General features: G+C 42.0%; 2 protein-coding genes across 3 annotated transcripts in view; both read right to left on the bottom strand.

Moving 5' to 3' along the window:
• ckap2l (cytoskeleton associated protein 2-like) overlaps positions 1 to 15,928 on the bottom strand; it is a 29,387-nt gene extending 13,459 nt beyond the window's left edge. For both annotated transcript variants that reach the window (XM_066714307.1, XM_066714306.1), the window contains exons 1-6: positions 15,686 to 15,928; positions 14,004 to 14,070; positions 8,388 to 8,454; positions 2,369 to 3,516; positions 973 to 1,177; positions 374 to 529 (exon numbers count right to left, since the gene is read on the bottom strand). In XM_066714307.1, coding sequence (XP_066570404.1) covers positions 374 to 529; positions 973 to 1,177; positions 2,369 to 3,516; positions 8,388 to 8,454; positions 14,004 to 14,070; positions 15,686 to 15,731 — 1,689 coding nt within the window. In that variant the 5' untranslated portion in view covers positions 15,732 to 15,928. The remainder of the gene's footprint in view (positions 1 to 373; positions 530 to 972; positions 1,178 to 2,368; positions 3,517 to 8,387; positions 8,455 to 14,003; positions 14,071 to 15,685) is intronic.
• A 475-nt stretch (positions 15,929 to 16,403) lies between these two features.
• il1b (interleukin 1, beta) lies at positions 16,404 to 20,879 on the bottom strand. Its single transcript, XM_066714308.1, has 7 exons — positions 20,819 to 20,879; positions 20,311 to 20,363; positions 19,898 to 19,949; positions 19,237 to 19,459; positions 18,663 to 18,848; positions 18,361 to 18,497; positions 16,404 to 18,169 (listed from the first exon to the last, which is right to left on the bottom strand). Exons 2-7 carry the CDS (start codon positions 20,349 to 20,351, stop codon positions 17,945 to 17,947), a joined length of 864 nt encoding a protein of 287 aa, XP_066570405.1. The 5' UTR covers positions 20,352 to 20,363; positions 20,819 to 20,879; the 3' UTR covers positions 16,404 to 17,944.
• Between the last annotated feature and the right edge of the window lie 510 nt (positions 20,880 to 21,389).

A 21,389-nucleotide genomic window follows, 5' to 3' on the forward strand; every position in this document is an offset into this window, starting at 1 on the left:
TTTTGCAAGTAATAAGTTGCCCCACAATTATTGTAGGGATTTAAATGCTAACAGATTAGGATTTTTCATTTTAATGTTAAAAAGGGTAAGTTAATAATTTATTTAAAGACTAAAACTGGATTAAACATATGCAAGTTTTAGGTCAATATGATGAAAATGTGATTAAAACGAAAAGTGCATGACTAAAATATGACATTTAGTCTACCTGACTAAGACTACGGCTAAAAAAAAAAAAAAAAAAAATGATTACTAAATTAACAATGACATATAACAATGAGAATGACTGACATTACCTTGCCACCCACCCCGACCCCGGCCAACACCGTCACAGACTGCTCTCAACCCCTCCCCTCCAATATCCGCCTGGCCTCACCTCCAGCACCACCCGCACAGCCTCCTCGAACAGCGGGAGCACCTCGTAGTCTCCGGCTCGCTCCATCAGTCGCACCCGGCAGATCCAGTACCGGGCAAACCTCTGGGCCATGGGCACCCGAGACAGCAGAGTGGACACCTCCTGGGAGGGAAAGCCCTTCACACACAGAGTCACCATTAACAGCAGCACAAGACGCCTTCACTTTCACACAGTCTCTCCTCTTCTCGACAAACTACATTCACAATCATTAGCGATGTGCAATGTAATGAAAATTCAGCACACAATAATCTGGCAGCTTGCCTTATGCATGTGCTCTGCTTTGCTGTGGCTGTATAGATTGTGTCATACCACAATACTATTCAATATAGATTTCTTAGCAGAGGGCCTTCTTGTACCCCTCCTTGCTGTACTATAATTTTGCATTCCTTTACTGCACTTTACTATGGCAATTCATACAACAATTTATTATATTAGTATATTTAGTATATTATATTATAATCCATTAGTACACACAGCAGGGCACTCCAAGCCACAGACCGTTAATATGAACTAAGACTAGCGATAAGATGGGCTGCCAGGGCCCCGGCTGCCACACTGACCTCCTCCAGCAGCTTCAGGCAGTCGGCCAGCGTGGCCTCCACACTTGTCACCAGGCTGTTGACCTGGTCCTCCTCCTCGATGGCACTCCAGAAGGACTGGCGTGGGGCTGGCGGCTTCTTCTTCTTTGCCGACTTCCTGGGGGTGGGCATGGGCGGGCGCTTGTACGAGATGCCCCTCGACTCGCGCCACTCCTGCAGCTTCCGCCTGGGCAGAGGAGAGACGGAAAATGGACACGAGTTTGAACACAAATAAAAAGGTAAGGGAACCAGCAGAGGCCTTTATTTTCAGTTGGTTTGGCAGGAACCGACACAAACCTGGAATGTAAAAGATTCATCCTGCAGGAGCCCAGTGAGGCAGTGTACTCAGCAAGGGTGCCCACGAGTTGTGTGTCAAGACTGGCCTCTTGCTATGTGATCTAAACCGCGGCAGTTTTGATGTGCTAGCTGTACCGTGGGGGGGAGCAGTGCCGTGTGAGTGAGTGCTTTGATTTTTAATGATTTGTAATATCACAACCCTTAGGAAAATGTAACCCAGGAAGCTATTTTTTATATTTGATTTAGACAAAGGTTTTTCATTTTTTAAATATACCTAGACTTTTTTTTATCTCCCAAAATTGAACTACTCTCCAGTAATCGAATAGTAAAATCCTTTCTAATATTCAAATACTCAGTCACAAGGGCAGCAACATCACTAAGATTTCATTCACAAATTAAAGTTAATAAAATGAAGGTCTATGGGAAAATTAGAACAATGGAATGTAAACAGATACATCTCTTACTACGTCTTCCGGGGTTGTCACCAGCCTGGCCAAGTAGTTACTGCATAGTGTGTCAGAAATACAACAGATGGTGCGATTCCAAGTAAACTTGGTGTTGCACATTTGTATGAATCTGTTTGTAATGTGGTTTTACAATAAGTAATTTCATCATCATTTCTGTGTTAGTGTGTGTCCGTATGCTTTTTGGCAGCTCTCTTGCTGGAAATATTAATGGATTTGAGAAAAGGTCTGACTAGCACCCCTTAACATAAATATTAATACAATAAAGAAGGGGAGAGGTGTACTCATGTATGTGTGTTTGTGGGCATGAAGCAAAGAGAAGCAATACTTAGCACTAAAGAATTTTACAGAACCAAACCTCACTAGCTAGCTACCCTACAAGTACAATACTCTAGGGCCCTGAACTCCAAACCCAGATGGGCTGCAGCCCTGCCTGTGTGCCGTACTGCACTGAGAGCTACCGCACACTCCCTTGAAAAACTGCCACACGAAACCTGATGCTCTCTGGGCTCTGGAGCAAGAAGGGTAAATTAATGGGGAAGGGAGAGAAATCGAATGGAATCTCAGGATTTCAGAAAAGCAAGCAGGAGGTTAATCCAAAAAAACATCATCCTTACATCCTTTCCTCCTGCGCATTACTGAATGTCTTCTCGGGACGCACTGTACCCTGCTCTCCGCTGCTACTGTGAGTGCCAGTCCTGCCACCGTTAATCCTTGCAGGCTCCGTGGACATGGTCCTCACAGCTGGGCCCTGACTCCCGGGTCTGGTGTGGGCCAGGGCCATAGTGGTAGGGTGGGGTTTGGGCCTGGCCTCTGCTGCCGTACCGGCCAAGCTGGCTGCTCTGCACTGCCAGGGCGGCCCCGTGCTCTTGCGCTCTCGTGTCGGCCTCCCTGCTGCCACCCCTGGCTGCCCTGGCTCAGCTTGGAAACAGGAGTTGCGGCTCGGTCTCTTGGAGGCACTGGTGCTGCTCCCCTGACCCCTCTGCTGCTCTTTTAACCCAGCAGTATTACCACGTTTGCCCTGCCCCGCTCCAGTGCTTGCTCTTTCTCCAGCAGGGCAGCTGTGATTCCCTGCTCCCCCCACACTGTGGCTGACCCGAGTCGCAGCTCCAACATGCTGGGCCTCTACCCCCAGCACAGCCGAAGCCAGTCCCAGAGCTCTCTTCAGAGCACAATGCTGCCTTTGGACCTCATTCAACCCAGTCCCCCTCATGCTCCTTGCCCGGGGGGCAGCAGGGAGGCCCAGAGGATCTGCAGGGGCTTGGGTCTGGGTCCCTACTCTGGAGGACTGAACCCCAGGACCCATGAGGGTAGGCCGTGTCTGGAGTGGTCTCTTGGGAGCAGCCTTAGCAGGGCCTGGACACACAAGTGGTTTAGCCTGGGCGCTGTTTGCCTGAACCTTGTTCTCTGCCGTCCTGGCTGGGTTCCCCAGTACTGCAGACCTTGCTGGAGTCATTTTGGGCTGAGCCATTTGCATTATAGCGGACTTAGGACGGGCAGCATTAGTAGTAGGTGGGCACCAAGATCTCTGAGCTGCCGTTTTGCTCAGAATAGGCCGCTGCACTGGATTAGCGGGGACAGGTCTGGCCTGAGCAGGCTGCGATCCCACGGTGGCCCTTTTGTGTGCAGTCTGAGCGAAGTTGCTGGCAGGCCTGGAAGGGGCAGCTCTGGCTGGCGCGGCTGGGTGGGATGGTCGTAGCAGTGCTGGGGTGGACTGGATGTTTGTCTCGGATCGTTTGGGCTTGTTTTCTTTCTGCTTCAAGACCTGGAACAAACATAAGCGCAAGATAAGAACAAAGTAAATATCCCCCCCAGCACTTAATGGAAACTTGTTTGCCGTTCCAAAATTAATTAAAAACAATCTGCCTTAAGCTAAGTGACTTATTACTTCCTTCAAGCCCTTGAATAAATGGAACGGAAATGTATGAAGGAGCAGCCCCTTTCAGCACACCCTGCCAAGAAGCAGGGAATGTAACACAGGGGTAGAGGGAGACTACTCTGAACTAGAATGAGAGATCAGAAAGTGACTTCCCATCTTCAGCCACTTTTTACAAGCACTGCAGTAATCATTAGGGCAAAGGGCCTGACACCAAATTAACCCATTTCCTAGTCTGGGCTCCTGAGTGTTCTATACTGCTTGGGAGACTTTTCTCAAACAGACACGCATAACTCATAACTTTTTTTTTTTTCCTTCCCCAATCAAACCCACATTACTATGCATAAAATAAACTAACGATCCCAGAGTGAGCTGCAAGTTTTGCCTATAATCAGGATAACGCGACAGCCCCTCTGATTTCAATGCCTCATGATCAGGGTCAAAAAGAGTATGCAGTAGTGCTGACCCATAACATTATTTCATATCTACAGTGGGAGCGTTTTACTCACATTTGCGAGTAAATATAATTTTGTGAGAGTGTGAAATACATTTTGGGCACACAGTGCGAATATTTTTATTTTAACTCAATAAGGAAATATTACATTGACATGATTAATAACGATATTTTACACTAATCTTTATTACGGTAGAAAATGTGGGAAATGTAGTTCGGTTGTGGGTTGTCGCATTTAACCGAGAAGGCAACGAAAACTACAAGTCCCGCGGGCTGCAACAGCGGACTGCAACAACTTAACGATAAAGTCTATTATTAAAATCTACTAAAATCTTAAAATGTAATGAATCATTGATTAATTGGCTCTACCTGGGGTGCAGCTACTAAATCTAATCTTGAGAGATAGCGGAGGCAGCAGCTACATCCGTGGAAAGTACAGGAGCACTTGACATTGAATTGACACGGGAGACGTGTGCACAGCTGACCTCCATGGCGATCACGACAGTGACGCAGAGCGCTGGAGAGAGAGGCTCAGCTGGTGCAGGCCGCTGCCTCTGGATCCGAAAAGTTGCACATTGGATCTGTTTAAACCGCACAAAGTACTCAGCCTTTCCCATTACTTGAACTGGTGTGCGTCTCGCAAGCTCCTCAACTACATTATTATACATTGTATTTATAATGCGCTTATTATACCCACGCACTACACTCAAGCAACAGTCAAAACACAGTAAAAATATGCAAAACAGCAGGACAGTACAGACAGACAACAAAATAAGCAAGAAAACAAGCAGCTAGGTTAGCCAATAAAGGAGAGCAAGCAATAAAAAGTCTGAGAAGATTATTTTAAAAATGTGTAACATATGCAGATCAAGTAGTACAAAACCATCAAAGAGAGTATTATGACTAACGTGAGCTGTCTGTAGACGAAAATGATATTTTTCCGTGGATGTGTCTTTATTTACAATTTATTCACAAGCGTCACCTCACCATTTTGGTCTAAACAAAAATGTCCTTTTGACTGATGACCTCACTACACACACAACTGGGATGTGCAAACTGGGGGAGCATACTAGAATGATCAAGATGTCAGGATGCAATAATTCATCACCCCCAAACTTGTGGGGATGGCTATGTAGTGTTCCGTGTAAAAGGTCATGTGGTGTATTCCGATATCTTACACCTCCCCTTCCCGGTTTGAATTACTGCAAAAACAACATTTTGGCGCCTACGGTAAAATGGACCATCTTTGAAAATTAAACCAGGACATCAGCCTCTTTCAGAAGGTGCCAGCATTAAGGCAGTTTTCAGCATACTAATGTAGAAGTTAAATGACTAGAGAAGTCATGAAAATTACAATTAATCCTTGCATGGAGTGGGGGGCAGTGGAAATGTACTGCACATACCCTGAGTGTTGCAGTTCAAGCATAAATTGTATTTCAAAAACCATTATGATTTAAGTCACTGCTGTGTAACTGAGGTTGTACGGTACGGGCTTCCCATGTGTACATCGAATACAGAATAATCCCTGTGTTGGAATGTGCACAGCACTGCTTACTTTATTATACACCGATCAGCCATAACATTGTGACCACTGACAGGTGAAGTGAATAACACTGATAATCTCGTTATCATGCCACCTGTCAGTGGGTGGGATATATTAGGCAGCAAGTGAACATTTTGTCCTCAAAGTTGATGTGTTAGAAGCAGGAAAAATGGGCAGCGTAAGGATCTGAGCGACTTTGACAAGGGCCAAATTGTGATGGCTAGACGACTGGGTCAGAGCATCTCCAAAACTGCAGCTCTTGTGGGGTGTTGTCGGTCTGCAGTGGTCAGTACCTACCAAAACTGGACCACGGAGCAATGGAAGAAGGTGGCCTGGTCTGATGAATCACGAGTTCAAGGTGTTGACTTGGCCTCCAAATTCCCCAGATCTCAATCCAATCGAGCATCTGTGGGATGTGCTGGACAAACAAGTCCAATCCATGGAGGCCCCACCTCGCAACTTACAGGACTTTAAGGATCTGCTGCTAGTGTCTTGGTGCCAGATACCACAGCACACCTTCAGAGGTCTAGTGGAGTCCATGCCTCGACGGGTCAGGGCCGTTTTGGCAGCAAAAGTGAGACCTACACAATATTATGCAGGTGGTCATAATGTTATGGCTGATCGGTGTATATCATGTGTATGGGACCAGATTAGTGACAGTGTGCAATAATGTGACAGGTAGATGACAGGACAGGAAGAAAGCAGCTCCTTTTTGCAGGTCAGACTGGAACGTTGGCAGCCATCTTGCTTGGGCCGACTGGGGCACAGAGTTGTACAGCAGCGAATCAGTTAACAAAAAGTGAACCAAAACAGATCTGTCATTTTCAACACTTTATTCAAGGGGAGGTGCAGTCAGACTGACTGTAGGGAAGGAACAGGCACTTTGTTTGATTTCTGACTCAAAATTTGAATCATGTTTTTAAATTACGTTACATATGCCTTCACATTTTTTAAAGAGCAATGCCATTCATCTATGCAAAGCAAGGCTTTTAGTGTTGTCATGATATTGTAATGATTTTTTTAAATTAATTTAAATCAATTTGTGCTATAACGAACCTGTGCATAGTGGATCAAGCACAGCGGAGAATACCTGTACCTATACAGGTCACTTTTGAGATGTCTGCAAAAATGACAGAGTGAGGGTCCCGAAGTGTATAAGAAGTTATGTTTCCACAAACCAGTGTCCAGGAGCATCTACAAAAAGGAACACCATCTTCAAATGCTACACAGTCTTCTCTCTCATATTCAAATTACATCCATGCAGTAGGCCTGTATTTAATATATTTTGGGAGTTCGAAAATATGATTGTCAGGCATTTTGCCAAGACTTGAAATATCATAGTTTAATTTGGGAGCAGATATTGCTAATGACTAAATGTGCAGCACTCTTCCAATACACAACTGGAGCAAGGATGTTATGATGGCTGATCACACCAGGATCACAAATACACGCAGAGTTGAAATTAACTGCACATACTACATCTGCACCCTTCAATCAGGCATGCCCGTAAAATGCAAATAGCTATCCCTGAGATTACCACAGAAGTTTAAAAGGAAGGTACAGTGAAGGGAGGTAGTTCAAGCAGTGAGAGAGCTGAGCACTATGAATGCATGTCCAGTGTCAACAGTGAGCTTCCACAATAAGGGAGACTATTTTGCAAGTATTATATACATTATATAAATGTTATCAATCCAGTTATATTTCTAAAGCAATGCAGGACCAGTCGGGCTCATGTCATATACCATGCATAGAGTATTTACACTACAATTTCATACAATACTCTTGGTTCAGAAACAGTATCTAAACCTAGCAGAGACTTGCCCAAAAAAACTTGCTGCCAAAAGTGTTTGACAAGTCTGAATTCTTATGCAAATCAACATTTCAGTTTTTACCTCTTTAGTTCTTGCTGACATTTACTTGTCAGCCGTTTCAGCATTCAAGTTTTGGCTACATGTAGCCTATTTGCATTTTAGGACTTGCTATATAACCTGCTTTATTTAGTTTGTACTTGATGTACTTAAAAACTATGAATCAAAACAGATTCTTTGAACTTTCATTATAATATTGATGTTTTTAATACAGCCGTCACATTGACATCTCTTGGCAGCTCCAGTTATGCCTGTAAATCCAGCAGTTCTGGTCTCTGACGAGCTGAGGTTTGGGATTTTGCGTCAGATTTGATTTCTTCGAGCCTTTGGACCTGACACGCCCAGTACCCCAGGCTTAATGAAGTGCATCCTGACATCAGCCACATAACTAATGCTTTACAGTGACGGGGCATGTGTGGGGAGCACATCTGAAATTACAATTTGCCATGGGGGACGGTTAACGATACGAGTTTTGAGAGGGGCACCTGGCCATGAGAGCCATGTCACTGCAGAACACATACTGAAGCAAACAGTACAAATGTTGATGTTTAAATGTTTGAGTTATTTGAGTTATGAATATTTGTGTTATATTGGATTTATACATTTGAGTTTGTGTAAATGGTATTTGAACTTATGTAATTCAGTTATTTATTGCAGTCATTTGTTTATTATAGGTTCAAGATTAACAACATTTCATCTTCATTTATCCTATGTTTAATCTGCCAATGTGAACATTCAGAAGTTAAATGGACTTCGGGTGTGCATCTTCCAGTAGTTTCAATATAATATTAGTTGTTTTTTTACCCCTGGCAGTGTGCATCCGTTTGTGCTTAATCCTCCAAATACTAGTGCCATGTAAACGGGTCTGACAGAGGGTCTCTACCCTTGTACTTACAGGAGCCGTTTTCACCACAGAGGCAGGAGGCGGCTTGCTCTTGATCATGTTTTCTTTCAGGTAGGGCCTGTGCACACATACAAGAGAGACGAGTGTCAGAGTTGTAGAGGAAAGGCTAGGGTTAAAATGGAAACGCTCTCTCCCTTTCAATGCATCTGTTTTGGAGGAAAGGTTATTGTGAGAAGTCCCATAACAGTTCACACATACGGCCTTATGTGAAGAATCTAATGAAAACACAGTGGAATGTGGGGTTCTTATTTATTGCTGTAGTCAGACAGAATGTATTCATTACTACTTGGATGAAACAAAGACAGGCTACCTGACCCAGCTGGCAATGAGGATTCTATTCAATCCCACAGTTTATAGGCTTTTGTTGAACATTCCAATGCTTTAAAATGGAGGATCAAATCCCAAAAGGATCATACAAAAGCATTGTTTTTTCTGGATAAAATAATTCGTTTTACTGAAAGTGTATTATCTGAATATATATGTATTCAATAAGGTTAGTTATTTTCTTTTGTGGATGTTCATTTAGAAAACATAATAACATACCCACTAAAGTGAAACATTTCCCCACAGTACATTTAGTAATTTACTTAAACTTAAAAATAATATTGAAGCTTGTCGCCATCAGCAAATATATGGAAAAGAATGCTTTGCTGTGTGCGAGAACACATTTGTCTCCACAGTGCAGAATATTTAGACAGATCTAATTAATTATATTAATGAAATAATATTTTGAGAATCCCCAACAGGCAGGCCTTCTACTCTCCATTTATAAAAGCCTTGGTGGAAGAGACAGATCTGTGTAAGGAAAAGAAGAATAAGGTCCAAACGGACCCAGTCCCGACTGCATCCGAAGTCTTTGACACAAGACACTGATGGCTCAAGGTGGCCAGGTGCAAGTGGTTGGGAGGAACAAAATGGAAGCCATCCAAGTTTGGCAAGAAATCATTTAAAACATTATTATTGTTTCCATAAACTTGCTGGCTCATTTCCTTGAGGCATTGTGTCAAAGGGCTTATAGTTAGATCACAGTTTCTATTTCAGAATACACATTTTCCATTACAGAATACAGCCAGATATGGCAGCAACTGAAACGTCCTAGAAGGGAAAATTAGATCAATATTTTGGTTTGGTTTTCTCCATTTTTCACATTTGTGCCATCAGCCTCAGCTACTAAATGACTGTTGCTAACATGTATTGAGCCAATGTGAGTAATTCACCCGCATTCCCACGAGGAGCTGTGTGCAACTGCTGCTAGGCATCTCAATAGTAGATGGGCCAAACTGAACCCCTTTACTCAGAGTGTATCCGGTGTTAGAATATTTGTTCATAATCAAGTTCATATAAATAACAAGTTCAATTGTAATGACACACTCAGAGAAACTGTCGAGGAGGAAGGAAAACTAACTAGTTAAACAAATGTCCATCCATCCATCCATTTTCAAAACCACTTATCCTGGTGAGGATTGCGGGGAAGCCGGAGCCGATCCCAGCAAGGCAAAGGGCGCAAGGCAGGAATACACCCAGGATGGGACACCAGGCCATCGCTGGACAGCACATACACCTGCCTACAGGGCAATTTAGTGTGGCCAATTAACCTAACCTGCATGTTTTTGGACGGTGGGAGGAAACCGGAGCACCCAAAGGAAACCCACGCGGACATGGGGAGAACATGCAAACTCCACAAAGACAGGCCCCCATGCCAAGACTCGAACCCGGGACCCCTGGAGCTGTGAGGCAGCAGCGCTAACCACGGGGTCACCGTGCCGCCCGTTACTTGAATGTCCATAGTTGAAAATCAAGATGAATAATGCTGTTTTAACATTTACTTAACATATGTAATGTAATATTGTGCTCTTTTGATCAGTTAGTAGTATACTGTAGAAGAATTTATGTATAAAAGGCCTAGACACAGCTAGTATTTCACCAGCTCCAGTAAACGCAACACGTTTTTAAACACGTTTCTTGTCAATAATCACAGCACACATCCACACTTTTATTGAATCAAAACAATTCCTTTTCAAAGTGTGTGCCTTTACAGTTCGACACTTCCTAATGCCCTCCCTATATTTTCCCATTTGGTCTGCCATCAAATAATAAACCATGAACATACATTTTTACTAGGACTTTCAACACACTGTGCACCGGTCTCGCTCTGAGAATTTCACGCCCGCTTCTGTTCTAACAATCGAGGTACTCAACAGGTGCCCGGCATGATCAAGGCCCTGAACAATGTTCAAGTCTGTCCATAAATCTCCTTTGTGTCAGTGCTGTGAGTGGGTCAAAGCAGATGTTTTGCAGGACTGTTTTTTTTTTTTTCTTTTAGGAAAAACTCACTCATTGAACAATGGCTGTAAACACACTCTAGATTGGGAATGGTTTCTTGGAAAAGGTTGCGATAGTAGGGTTTCCTGACCAGGGTCTACGAAGTCATGACCATGTACACTACTGGTCAACAGTTTTAGAACACCCCCTTTTTCCAGTTTGTATTGAAATGTAAGCAGTTCAAGTCCAGTGAATAACCTGAAATGGTACAAAGGTAAGCAGTTAACTGCCAGAGGTTAAAAAAAAAAAAAAGTTTAGGTTACCAAAACCTGAAAAATAATGTACATGTCAGTTATATACTGTTACTACACCCTCTTAAGCATTATTTGGCAGTGTTACACACAGCTCCTGTGCATAGAAGTTACACGGTATTCCTACAATGCGCACATCATTTGAATGCTTATTCTCTTGGCTACCAGCGCGTTTCACTCTCAAACACATCCGATTTACAGTTTCCATGTCGCCCGGCATCATTCAGAGCCTGTCATGTTCTATAAAACAGAGAATTTCACATGCAATTATGTAAAAATGTTGTGTATTAGTACACTGTAAACAGTTTTCCATCTTGACATTTTGAACGGTCTACTGGTGTGTGTTGCTTCTACCAAAACGTGGATGGTTTTTTTTGATGAATAGACTGTCTGATTCCAGAATATGTCATAATTGTCAATATTTTCTGAGATTTTGTATTCCTACTTAGACACCCATTTCAGTAGCCGGGGTATAAAATAAAAAATAAAAAATGTTTTGCTTCACATGGTTAGAAAGCAGAGAGTCTCAGCTTTCATGGAATACCAAACACTTGGCAAACAAGTGGGAGTACACATGAGATTAAAGAGAAGCACATGGATTTGGTGCCCTTTTCAGGGTACCAGAGGGGTTTCTCAGCTTAAGGGGTTACATTTTTTTTTAAACAAAACTATTCCATGCTTTCTTTTTATCTCCAATTGTTTATTTGTTCTATGCTTTAATTTAAGTACACTGAGGCATTAAACTATGTACATTTCAATAAAACCTGGAAATATTGAGTTGTTCTAAAACAGTGGTTCTCAAACTTTTTCATTGTGGGGCCCCCCTTGTGTAGGGTGCATCCCTTTGTGGCCCCCCAAAGAAAATTCATGACACAAAACAATCTCAAACTTACAATTTTAATTAAACCAAAAACATATTAAATTATGCAATGCTGGAACATCAATTCTTTTGGTTGGTAGCCTTATTTCTCTGATGTTTGATTACACAGAATTTATGATAAATTCTATATTTCATAAAATGAACAAATTGTCATAAAACTGTTTTGACAGTTAGAAATAGTTTTGTGTTGAAACTGATACTTCCAGAATTTTTTGTCTTGGAAAAGTGAAACAAAAGTGAATAATATTATTGAACATTCATTTACCATTTCCATTGTAGATGTCTCACAAAGATATGTGGTTGGGAAAGACAAAAATATTCTCATGGCCTGAAAAGCAACCTCCTTGTACTCCTTTGCAACCATGGGCCCAAATTCTGCTGGGGTCTGCTGATTACACCTCATCCTAAGAGTGTTTTTCTATCGTGAAAGCGTCCAACATTTCCTCACCCGTAGCTCGCCCCTCGAGTTCTTTGGGAAATAAAATAACTTCCAAAATTGTATTATCTCATGAATATCGAACCAACACAAACAATTGTGCTGCACTGCTAACTTCAGTGCATTCATCAAGCTGAAGCGCAAACTGCTCACACGATCGCAATCTTTCAGTCAGTTGACATTTCACATCAAAAGACAGGTCCTTGATCCGTCTGCCTACTGTATCGTTGGACAGTGGTATGGATTTAATCGTTTGCCGTCTCCTCCCCGACCATCACTCTGCACATATCCACTGCTGCTGGAAGTATTAATTCCTCCCCAATCGTGTGCGGCTTTTTGCATTTGGCTATTCGCAGGGCTGCAAGATAAGATGCTTGCTGCGCTTTCTCAGGAATTGTCGTGATGTTAGTCAGTTGTGCCTTTTGCTTTACATATTCTTCTTTCTTTCTCTGGAAAAAATCCTCACTTTTATTTGCATGCTCCGGATGAATTGTTACGAGATGTCGGTTGAGTTTATATGGTTTCAGCGCTTCAACAGATAAAATCTTCAAGCACAACGTGCACTGTGGTCTGCCGTCACTATATTCCATGAAGCCATATTTTATGTACGAGTCGCCAAATTTTCGCAATTTCATTTTTTTCACACTAGGCTCTTCTGTATTAACTTTCTCAGCTAAGAGACTACGTCCTCTGTCTAAAAACGTATCCATTTGAAATAGTCAGGTTTTATCAGTGCGTGTGGCTAACATTGCTGTACACTAGTATATCAACGGATGTCTCTGTTTGCTGTGTATAATTGATTTAATTCATTCATATTTCTCATTTTTATGTATATCATAGTTCAAAGGTTGACAATTCCGACTTACATTTCATTATAACCCAGTTTATTACATCACTAGGTTATCTGTCCCAGTTAAAGGCCAAGCCACTGCCTGAACCCCAGCCCTAGGCAATGTCCAAGTTTCAAGAATCAAGGTAGACCCATACAAATCTACACCCAATTCAGTTAAGTCAGTAGAAAAGCAACACTACTGAAAGCCTAAGTTTATTGGGAACTCTAACCATAACCCTAGCCCTGACCATAATGTTACCGATTTGACAATTTAACTTCAAAAAGTAGAATAGATCATACCTACATTCATCTATATCCCTAATTTAAGATTAGCTTGGTCACATTTAGTATTTTGGGATTTTCACTTGTTTCCCCCCTACTTCTTTAATTTCCACACATTTCACATCAGATAAGCATGCATGTTATTATTATTTTATTTTTTCCCTCTAATCACTCAACAATAAAATAGGCAAACACGGGATAACGTGATGAAACACCAAAAACAAAGACAAACGCCTCCACATAAAGGCATTCAGGATGTCAGTGAAAGAAAAAACAAAAACGACCAAATATTTGCCAGTAACATGACACCCGTACTGTACTCGTGCAGCACTCTCCAGCTCAGCTCCTGCAGGGCCACTGTGTGCTGGGCCTTGGCATCCCTGCTGGAGCCCTGGATGGCTGAATTAATCCATTGTTTCAATCATTCAGGCACAACTGTACATATTTTAATAATGAAATGTGGTCTTGATCCGAGATGCAGCCTCCTGGACCCCCCGCCTGGAGACACCCCTAGTTTATCCAAGGTGGGGAAGTACTGCTGGCAGGAAATATACTGTATGCGACATGGACACAGGACACCAGAAGAAAGTAGGACACTTCTTACTTTGGGTTAGGAGGTTTCAGCTTTCCTTTGGCTGCCAGGTACTCCACCAGTTTCTGTTTCCGCAGCTCTGTGGATCAAAACAAACAATTTTCAGTATATCAGGTTGCGAGATAAACAGTTAGCCTAGTCAGCTCATTGGTTTATGCGTTTGTGAAGATGGGTGTTGAATAGGCCTACATGTTTTGTGGGAAGGTGGCAGTTAAACACTACTTTAGCTGCTCGGGTCATTTTTTTTTCTGCATGAGTTTAATGGGAAGATAGGTGTTCGACATACTGTTTCAAGGCAGCTTCGGGGACAAGCTTCGTATACCCAGGGGGAAACTATGGTCTGGCTGTTTGGTTGTGATGGTAGTGTGTGTCCTGAAGTTATGAGCACCTTTTAATCCCAACTCAGACACAGAACAATACAATGTCAAATGGAAAACATGTTACAGTGCATAAGGGAATGTTTGTTGCTTCTTTAACACGTTATTTAACATGTTAATGTCCCAAACACAGTCAGATTTATAACAAAAGAAATGTAAAACTCACTTAAAACATTTGGAAAAAACAAGTGTAGAAAAAGATTACACACATAATAAAATGATCTAGACGATTCAGCATACAAAACATTACACGCTTCTTACACTATGCCTTCTTGAGCACAATGTATGTGCCGTTGTGATGTAAACAAGTAGGTGATTTTGATGCAAAAGTATTTTTGTATCATTCTCAGCCAATTAAAGAGAATAGTGTAGATTCATAATTTGCAATGATTCTTCACTTGTAGATAACACTAACACCTGCCTAATCAAAGTGCAAAGAAAAGAAGTGAGAGTCAACATTATTTGCCATCTTGTCATGCCATGAGCTGAGTAGGCGAAGTGTTTAACTGCCATCTTCCCCACCACAAATGTGTTCAGCATCCATCCTTGCATTTAACACAGGTAGAAATCAGTGCTCTGAATAGTATAGTGAACTAAATAGTATACATTTGCAATCTTCCTAATATTTCTTCTTAATATTTTCTATGGACAACTTGACGTAGGCAGTTTTGGCCTGGCATCTTTCTCTAGACAACTACCGATTCATTCATCTTTCATATGTATACAAGCAGTAAATAGCTTTTCCATTATTTTAAAACATTTAAAACAATTTAGCAAATAGTGCCATCTATCGACGACTACATGTATTGCGACTAATTATAATCCAATTCCAAATCTCTTTTGTTCTCTTCATTCCAGTTGTGTCTTATTAATGTATTTTACAACAAAGTAGCCTAGATGTTATACATTAAAATCAATCCGGTCTGCACAGGGTTGAATTGTCTTACAGACGAATAGGAATGTCGCGCAGGTCTGGGGCTGTGTTGTGGGGTTTCCTTGTCAGATGCAGTAAACGTGCAATGCAGACATACTTGACAGACTGAAACTGGAAAGACTTCAGCCCGCAATGCAACTCCAGAGTATCTGCGACTTTGCAACAGCACTGCGGTCCACTGGGAGTTGTAGTAGCTGTACTGTTAGTAGTAATTTAACAACGATCACACGTAGTTGTAACTTGCTACTAGTAAGTTGAGCACAGTTGCCAATTGAGTGATCGAAATCAAAGTACTCGAAAGCTACAGACAGTCGTTAGTGATATAGACTCAAAAGACAAAACATAAATTAGGATGTGAGTGATTAATAGAATAAGAATAATACCTTGAGCCGAAAGGATGGGGACGACCCCTCCATCGCATCTGTCCATAGTGCCCCACTTCCACTCCACGATCTGGTATCACACTTCGGTTATCAAATACTTTACAATTATAATATGATCGATGTTTACTTATTTGATTATTGTTGCGGTTGTATATTAATCTACCGCAAAATAACAACAAATACACACAAAACACCGGCTGCAGCCTCTATGCAATCGCGCAAACTGACTTTTCCGGGGTTCACGCCCCTTCCCTCTGATTGGTCAGTTCAAATGTTTAAACCAGCCACTCGTGGCGCGGAACCCGGCGGGGGGATGAGGCACGTGGCTGAGCACGCACATTCCGGCACTGCTATTGGCTACTGGACACTTGTTGTGGGCGGGGTTATGGATGAGAACAAAACAAAGAACTACGCATGCGTACGAGGTGTGTGCCCTAGATCGTTCAGGTTATTGGTGATAAAGCGCTTTCTTTTCTTTAATTGCAAACAGCTATGTCCCGAGTTTAGTGAGTTCAGATATCAGTATTTACCACTGCAAATTAATCATTATTAAAAACCGATCACCTGATCCACAGTAGCATTAGGTTTTCTATTACATTAAATAATTGATTGGCGAGGCAATTGATTCATCACTGGGGGATCTGGGGAAAAGCTGGATCGTCGGAACAGTGGAAAGATTTACAAAGACGTCCAAAACAGAACAATACTTACACTGGGCTTCAGAAACGTGTGTTTTAATTGAAAATATTGTATTACATAGTGTAAATAATATTAATACTTTAATGGTAATAATAACAACAAAAATAATAATAATACAAATAATAATGAATACACATTTTCTACAATTTGTTAAACTCAACAGAATTTGTAAAAGTTATAGTGGCATTAAGGTACAATACTACCTACAAATATTTTTAGGTCCTACTGATAGTATTAAGGGTCCCCTTTAAACCTGCAGTGGTGTTATGCTGGGGCACTGTTTGTGGAACAGATCTATTCTCAGATCCACAAACAGTGCCTTATTTTACATGTATTTTACGGGCAGTAAAGTGATCATTAATAAGGTATTCTTTATAATTAGTTTAAGCATGGAGGCTTTGATATCAAAGACACAGTAAACAAAATTGCAGGTTTTCTTTGTAATTAGTTCAGACATGGAAGCGCTGGTAGCTTCCATGTCTGAACTAATTACAAAGAAAACCTGCAATTTTGTTTACTGTGTCTTTGATATCAAAGCCTCCATGCTTAAACTAACTAACCAAGGCCACACTGTCCTAATAAAAACGTGTTAATAGATCATTTCGGTTCGTTACCCCAATAATGTCCACGGCCACACAGATAAGTCTGAGCAGAGAAATCCTAATAAGAACAAGTTTTAACTAGTAACTTACTGGAAAGTTTCTTATATTTTCTAACAGTTATACAGTGGGTATATACAATACATAGGGGTCAATTTTAGCCCAACAATTCAGAATACAAATAAATAAAGCTTTATTAAAAAAAAAAAACAATGTTAAAAAAGTGCAAATACATAATCCAGTTATGCATAGTATAAATAAAAGGGCATCTGCCAAGAAATAAATAATAAGGATAATTATAATAATAAATATATAAGTATAAAAAATATTAAATATATAATTTTCATGAGCACATGCATTGCAGATTAACATTCCACACAAATATCATTTGCTTCAGTCGTGAATTATAATTCAGCTGCTGCATTTACCACCATGTAACAAAACACTCATTTCATTGGAATGAACAGATGGAGAAACAGTACGAGCCAGTATTGAAACATCACAATATATATAGAGAACTAGCATCAGTCAAGCTTTACATACAGTATCTGTAATGGGCATTCAATATGAATGGGGCATTACATATGATCACACATACATTATGTATATACGTCTCGTGACTCACAAACTGCATTCTTCCAAAGTTTTAAAAAGTACATTGGGCCATTTTTACATTGATATACACACCCACTCTCCAGTTTGAGTCCCCCAAAATAGAAAATATTTGTACTGGTATATTCAGCTTCATCTACCATCATGGTTAGGGGGAGAACATAATAAATAAATAAATAAATACATACATACATAAAATAAGATCAAATATAAATGACCTTTGACAGCTCTTAAAGCTCTTGAAAGTCTGAGCAGTTTGAAGAAATCTTGTGAAGCCTGTACTTGGTACATACCCTCAACCCTTGGCTTTTACGGGGCGGTGGGTTTGAGCCGCCTCAACCCCCTCTCTTCACTCTGCGCTGACCATGAAGTTGATGATGCGATCGGACTGCTCCTCGGAACACATGGCCACCGGGCGGCGCTCATCACGCACGGCAGTGCTGATGTACCAGCTGGGGAACATGGCCGACTCGAAGGTGGTGTTGGAGTTGCCGCCATCCTTCTTGTAGAAGAGGAAGCGTGCCATGTCGCTGCTGGAGTGGAGGGTGCTCAGACTGCTCTTGTCAGTCACTTCCTGCGGGGCACAGATCGGAGAGGAGCCATGGGTTAGACACTCTGTGAGCTGGTTTCAGACTCTGGTCTTGGGTCACCCAATTGCTAATCAAGGTCAGTCAACAACAACAACCCCCACCCCCCCCCCCATGACTCAAACCACCGTCTCTTGGGCGCCTCGCTGCCTTGTGAAACACAGAGTATTGTGCTTACCTCGACCTGGAGGATGGGGTTGCCGTTGCCTTTGGAGCAGGACAGGTAGAGGTTGCGCCCGTCGATCTTCAGGGTGACAGGCTGGCCCTGCCTGAGGGCAATAGGCTGGGGTATGTAGGTGGACAGGTTCAGCTGCACTGCACAGACAAACACAAGGGGGCGTCAGAGTCTTTCATCGGCTTGTACAGTTTGCCAAGTTTGCCATGTAGCTGCAGTGCTAGGTGGGAGTGGGGAGTGCAGAGTGCAGTCGGGCGCTGTGTGACAGTGGGCAGGGCAGAGAGTGTGGCGCTGTACTGTCTTACCTCTCCGGGAGGCATTGGGTCCCTGCAGGGTGACAGCCAGCAGCTCAGCTGCCCGCCCTGGCAGCTCGTTCAGAATCCAGCACTTCTGTCTCTGGTCACGCAAGCTGTAAACCAGGCCCGTCTGCTGTTGCTGGAACACAGGCTCTTGCGCAAGCTTCTCCGGAAACACCTCCAGCACTACGCACTCTGGGGGGGCAAAAAACACAGGTGAGCTTTCTCCTCCTCATCGAAGTCCACCAGATGTAGCACTAATGCATCAATTATCACCTCTCTGCTTTTACCTGAACTGCCCCTGATCAGGCTCTTGAACTGGGTTTTGTTTCAGTTTTATTTGCTTTAGTTATGACTCATGTTTTAATTGTGTACTCATTTAAGTTTTATGCGTTTACATAATACATTTTGTGCAGTGTGTGTTTTTTTTACATCTGTGAGTCACCCTGGGCAAGCATGTCTGCCAATAAATAAATAAATAAACAGTCCCGTCCCCCTTATAAAATAATAATAATCTACCATAGATACTGATGTACATGACTGTCAGCACACTACACACTGCCGGCACTGAAGAGACACCCACCTTCCACCATCTGGTCCATGAGGATGTTGAACAGGTCGTCATCTGTGAACTCGGTGCTCAGCGTCTTCTCATGCACGTTCTTCATCCTCTCCAGGGCGATGACCAGCGTGGCCACCTGCCTCATGCTGTGCATGCCGTGCTGGACCGACAGCTCCAGCTCCAGCCCCTCGCCCAAGCGGTGCCACGCTTTGTGTGAGCACAGGCCATCCCTTGCGTAGCAGCTCTGTGGGGAGAGAGGGGGAGTCAGACTCTCTGCTCCTGCGGCCCACACCTGTCAATCGTCTTATCTAACAGGAGCCTCTTTTTGATGGTTTTAAAATAAATTCAAGTGATCCAGGAGTGCGTACAATCAAATGAAGGGGAGGCTTTTGGGCGTCTTCATCTTCTTCACGCCAAACACAGCTGGACTGATAGCGATTGGATTATGTCAACCAGTTCATCTCCAGCAGAAACCGAGTTATTTTAAAAGCGACATTAATCAGGAACTTCATTGCTCATTTTATGGGAATCCACACATTCGTCACTGCATGTACATATGTGTATGCCATCATTTCTATCTTCATCACTTTTGTGAACAGATTTTCAATGAAGCAGATTCGTTTTAATAAGGGATGTGTCAGGGGCACATTAAGGGCTTTAAATAAGTGCTGCAGTGACTCACCTCAGCTGCCCATGGGCTGTCCACCTCCACCATACTCATGCTGGCACTGTCACTGCAAAGACCAAAGTCAGCAGAACGTTAGAAAATAAGATAAAGAATAAAAAATAACTGTAGCTTCATTTGTATTCAGTTGAATCGTTTTTGCTTTTTTTGTTTTCTGGTGACAAAATAGTTTACCGGTTTGAAAAAGACATTGTGTATCACAGGTTATACGTTTCCAGCATTTTGTTAACTAGCGGTGTATAGTGTATTATAGCAATTGTATTGTATTATTAGTTTTTTTACATTTTCTGCTTTGTGTAAAAATACATATAAATGCAGCCTTTTTCAATTAAAAAATATATACGTATGTGATACTGAAGACAATACGAATACAAAGTCAGGGTTTATCATCAAATCACAGATTCTCTTACCTGCTCATGGCTGAGCTGATGTCCAAGCAGTGGCTGTTCATTGTTATTTGAAGCTGGAACAAACACAAAGAGATGCAACAATTACAGTGACGCCTACGCATATAATTACACTTACAGTCACTTTTCTGCACATATTGGCAAAGCATCTGCTCCACAAATGCGATTCAGCTTTAACGTATTTGCCTGAAATAACCTTCATAACACTAAACTAGGATAAAACACTTAATTGTTTTTACTGCAACTTCTCCTTTCAAATATAGAGAGAAGGCAAAAGTTTCTACATTTAGAGATCTTTACTTTGACTAATGATATACAAGTCCCCTGGACAAAATCATCTGATAAGAAAATATATTATTAATAATATACAAGTAATATATTATTAATATGTAATGATTATTATTTTAGAAGTGCTATAGACATATTTAGCTCAATTGACAACGCACCCTATTGACCATGATATTTTCATTGTAATCCTTAATCGATGGTAATGTATTATTTCAATTCCTACCTGCTGGTTGTGAAGAGTTACTCAGCTGTAACTGCAACTGTAGCTGTGCTGCTGGTTTGCTGCAGTCAGAGCCCGCCGGTCTCTTTTATTCAATTATCTGGGAACTTCCAGTTGTGGGCGGGCCGGGCAGGAAGGGCGTGCAGTGTGCGGCACCGGCCCGGCCAGTTTGTCGGGTTTCACTTTTTGTTTTTTGTTGTTTGTTTTTCATTTTTCCATGATCCCCCAAATTGCTTCACATGCAAGATTAACACATTTTGTCATAAATGTTGCATTACAATGCACGCATATCTATACATTACATTTTAAGCGCTTAACATATTTTTATTTTCACACATACACAAAAGAACTATCATAACCAAAAGTCACCCTGCATTTGTGAGGTCGTATTTTTCCATGATACGCACAATCAACACAATATGGCCATTAATGATCGATCTTTCATGCCACGCCGCTGGCTTGTGGTCGGACCCGTGCGCTTCTTGTCTCTAGTGTCATTGCACGGGTTGTTTGGACTCCCTGTATACGTTTGACGTTAAGTGGCCAGATTTTGGAGGCAATAGTACATGAGCAA

Source organism: Amia ocellicauda, chromosome 9 (genome assembly GCF_036373705.1).
Source record: "Amia ocellicauda isolate fAmiCal2 chromosome 9, fAmiCal2.hap1, whole genome shotgun sequence".
Lineage (NCBI taxonomy): Eukaryota > Metazoa > Chordata > Actinopteri > Amiiformes > Amiidae > Amia > Amia ocellicauda.

Excerpts from the sequence above, each read along its gene's own strand:
- il1b (XM_066714308.1), bottom strand. The coding sequence starts at position 20,351 with ATGAACAGCCACTGCTTGGACATCAGCTCAGCCATGAGCAG. Across the intron at positions 19,950-20,310 it reads ATCAGCTCAGCCATGAGCAG|TGACAGTGCCAGCATGAGTA; the intron begins GTAAGAGAATCT and ends TGGTCTTTGCAG. Across the intron at positions 18,498-18,662 it reads ACCCAATGCCTCCCGGAGAG|TGCAGCTGAACCTGTCCACC; the intron begins GTAAGACAGTAC and ends TTGTCTGTGCAG.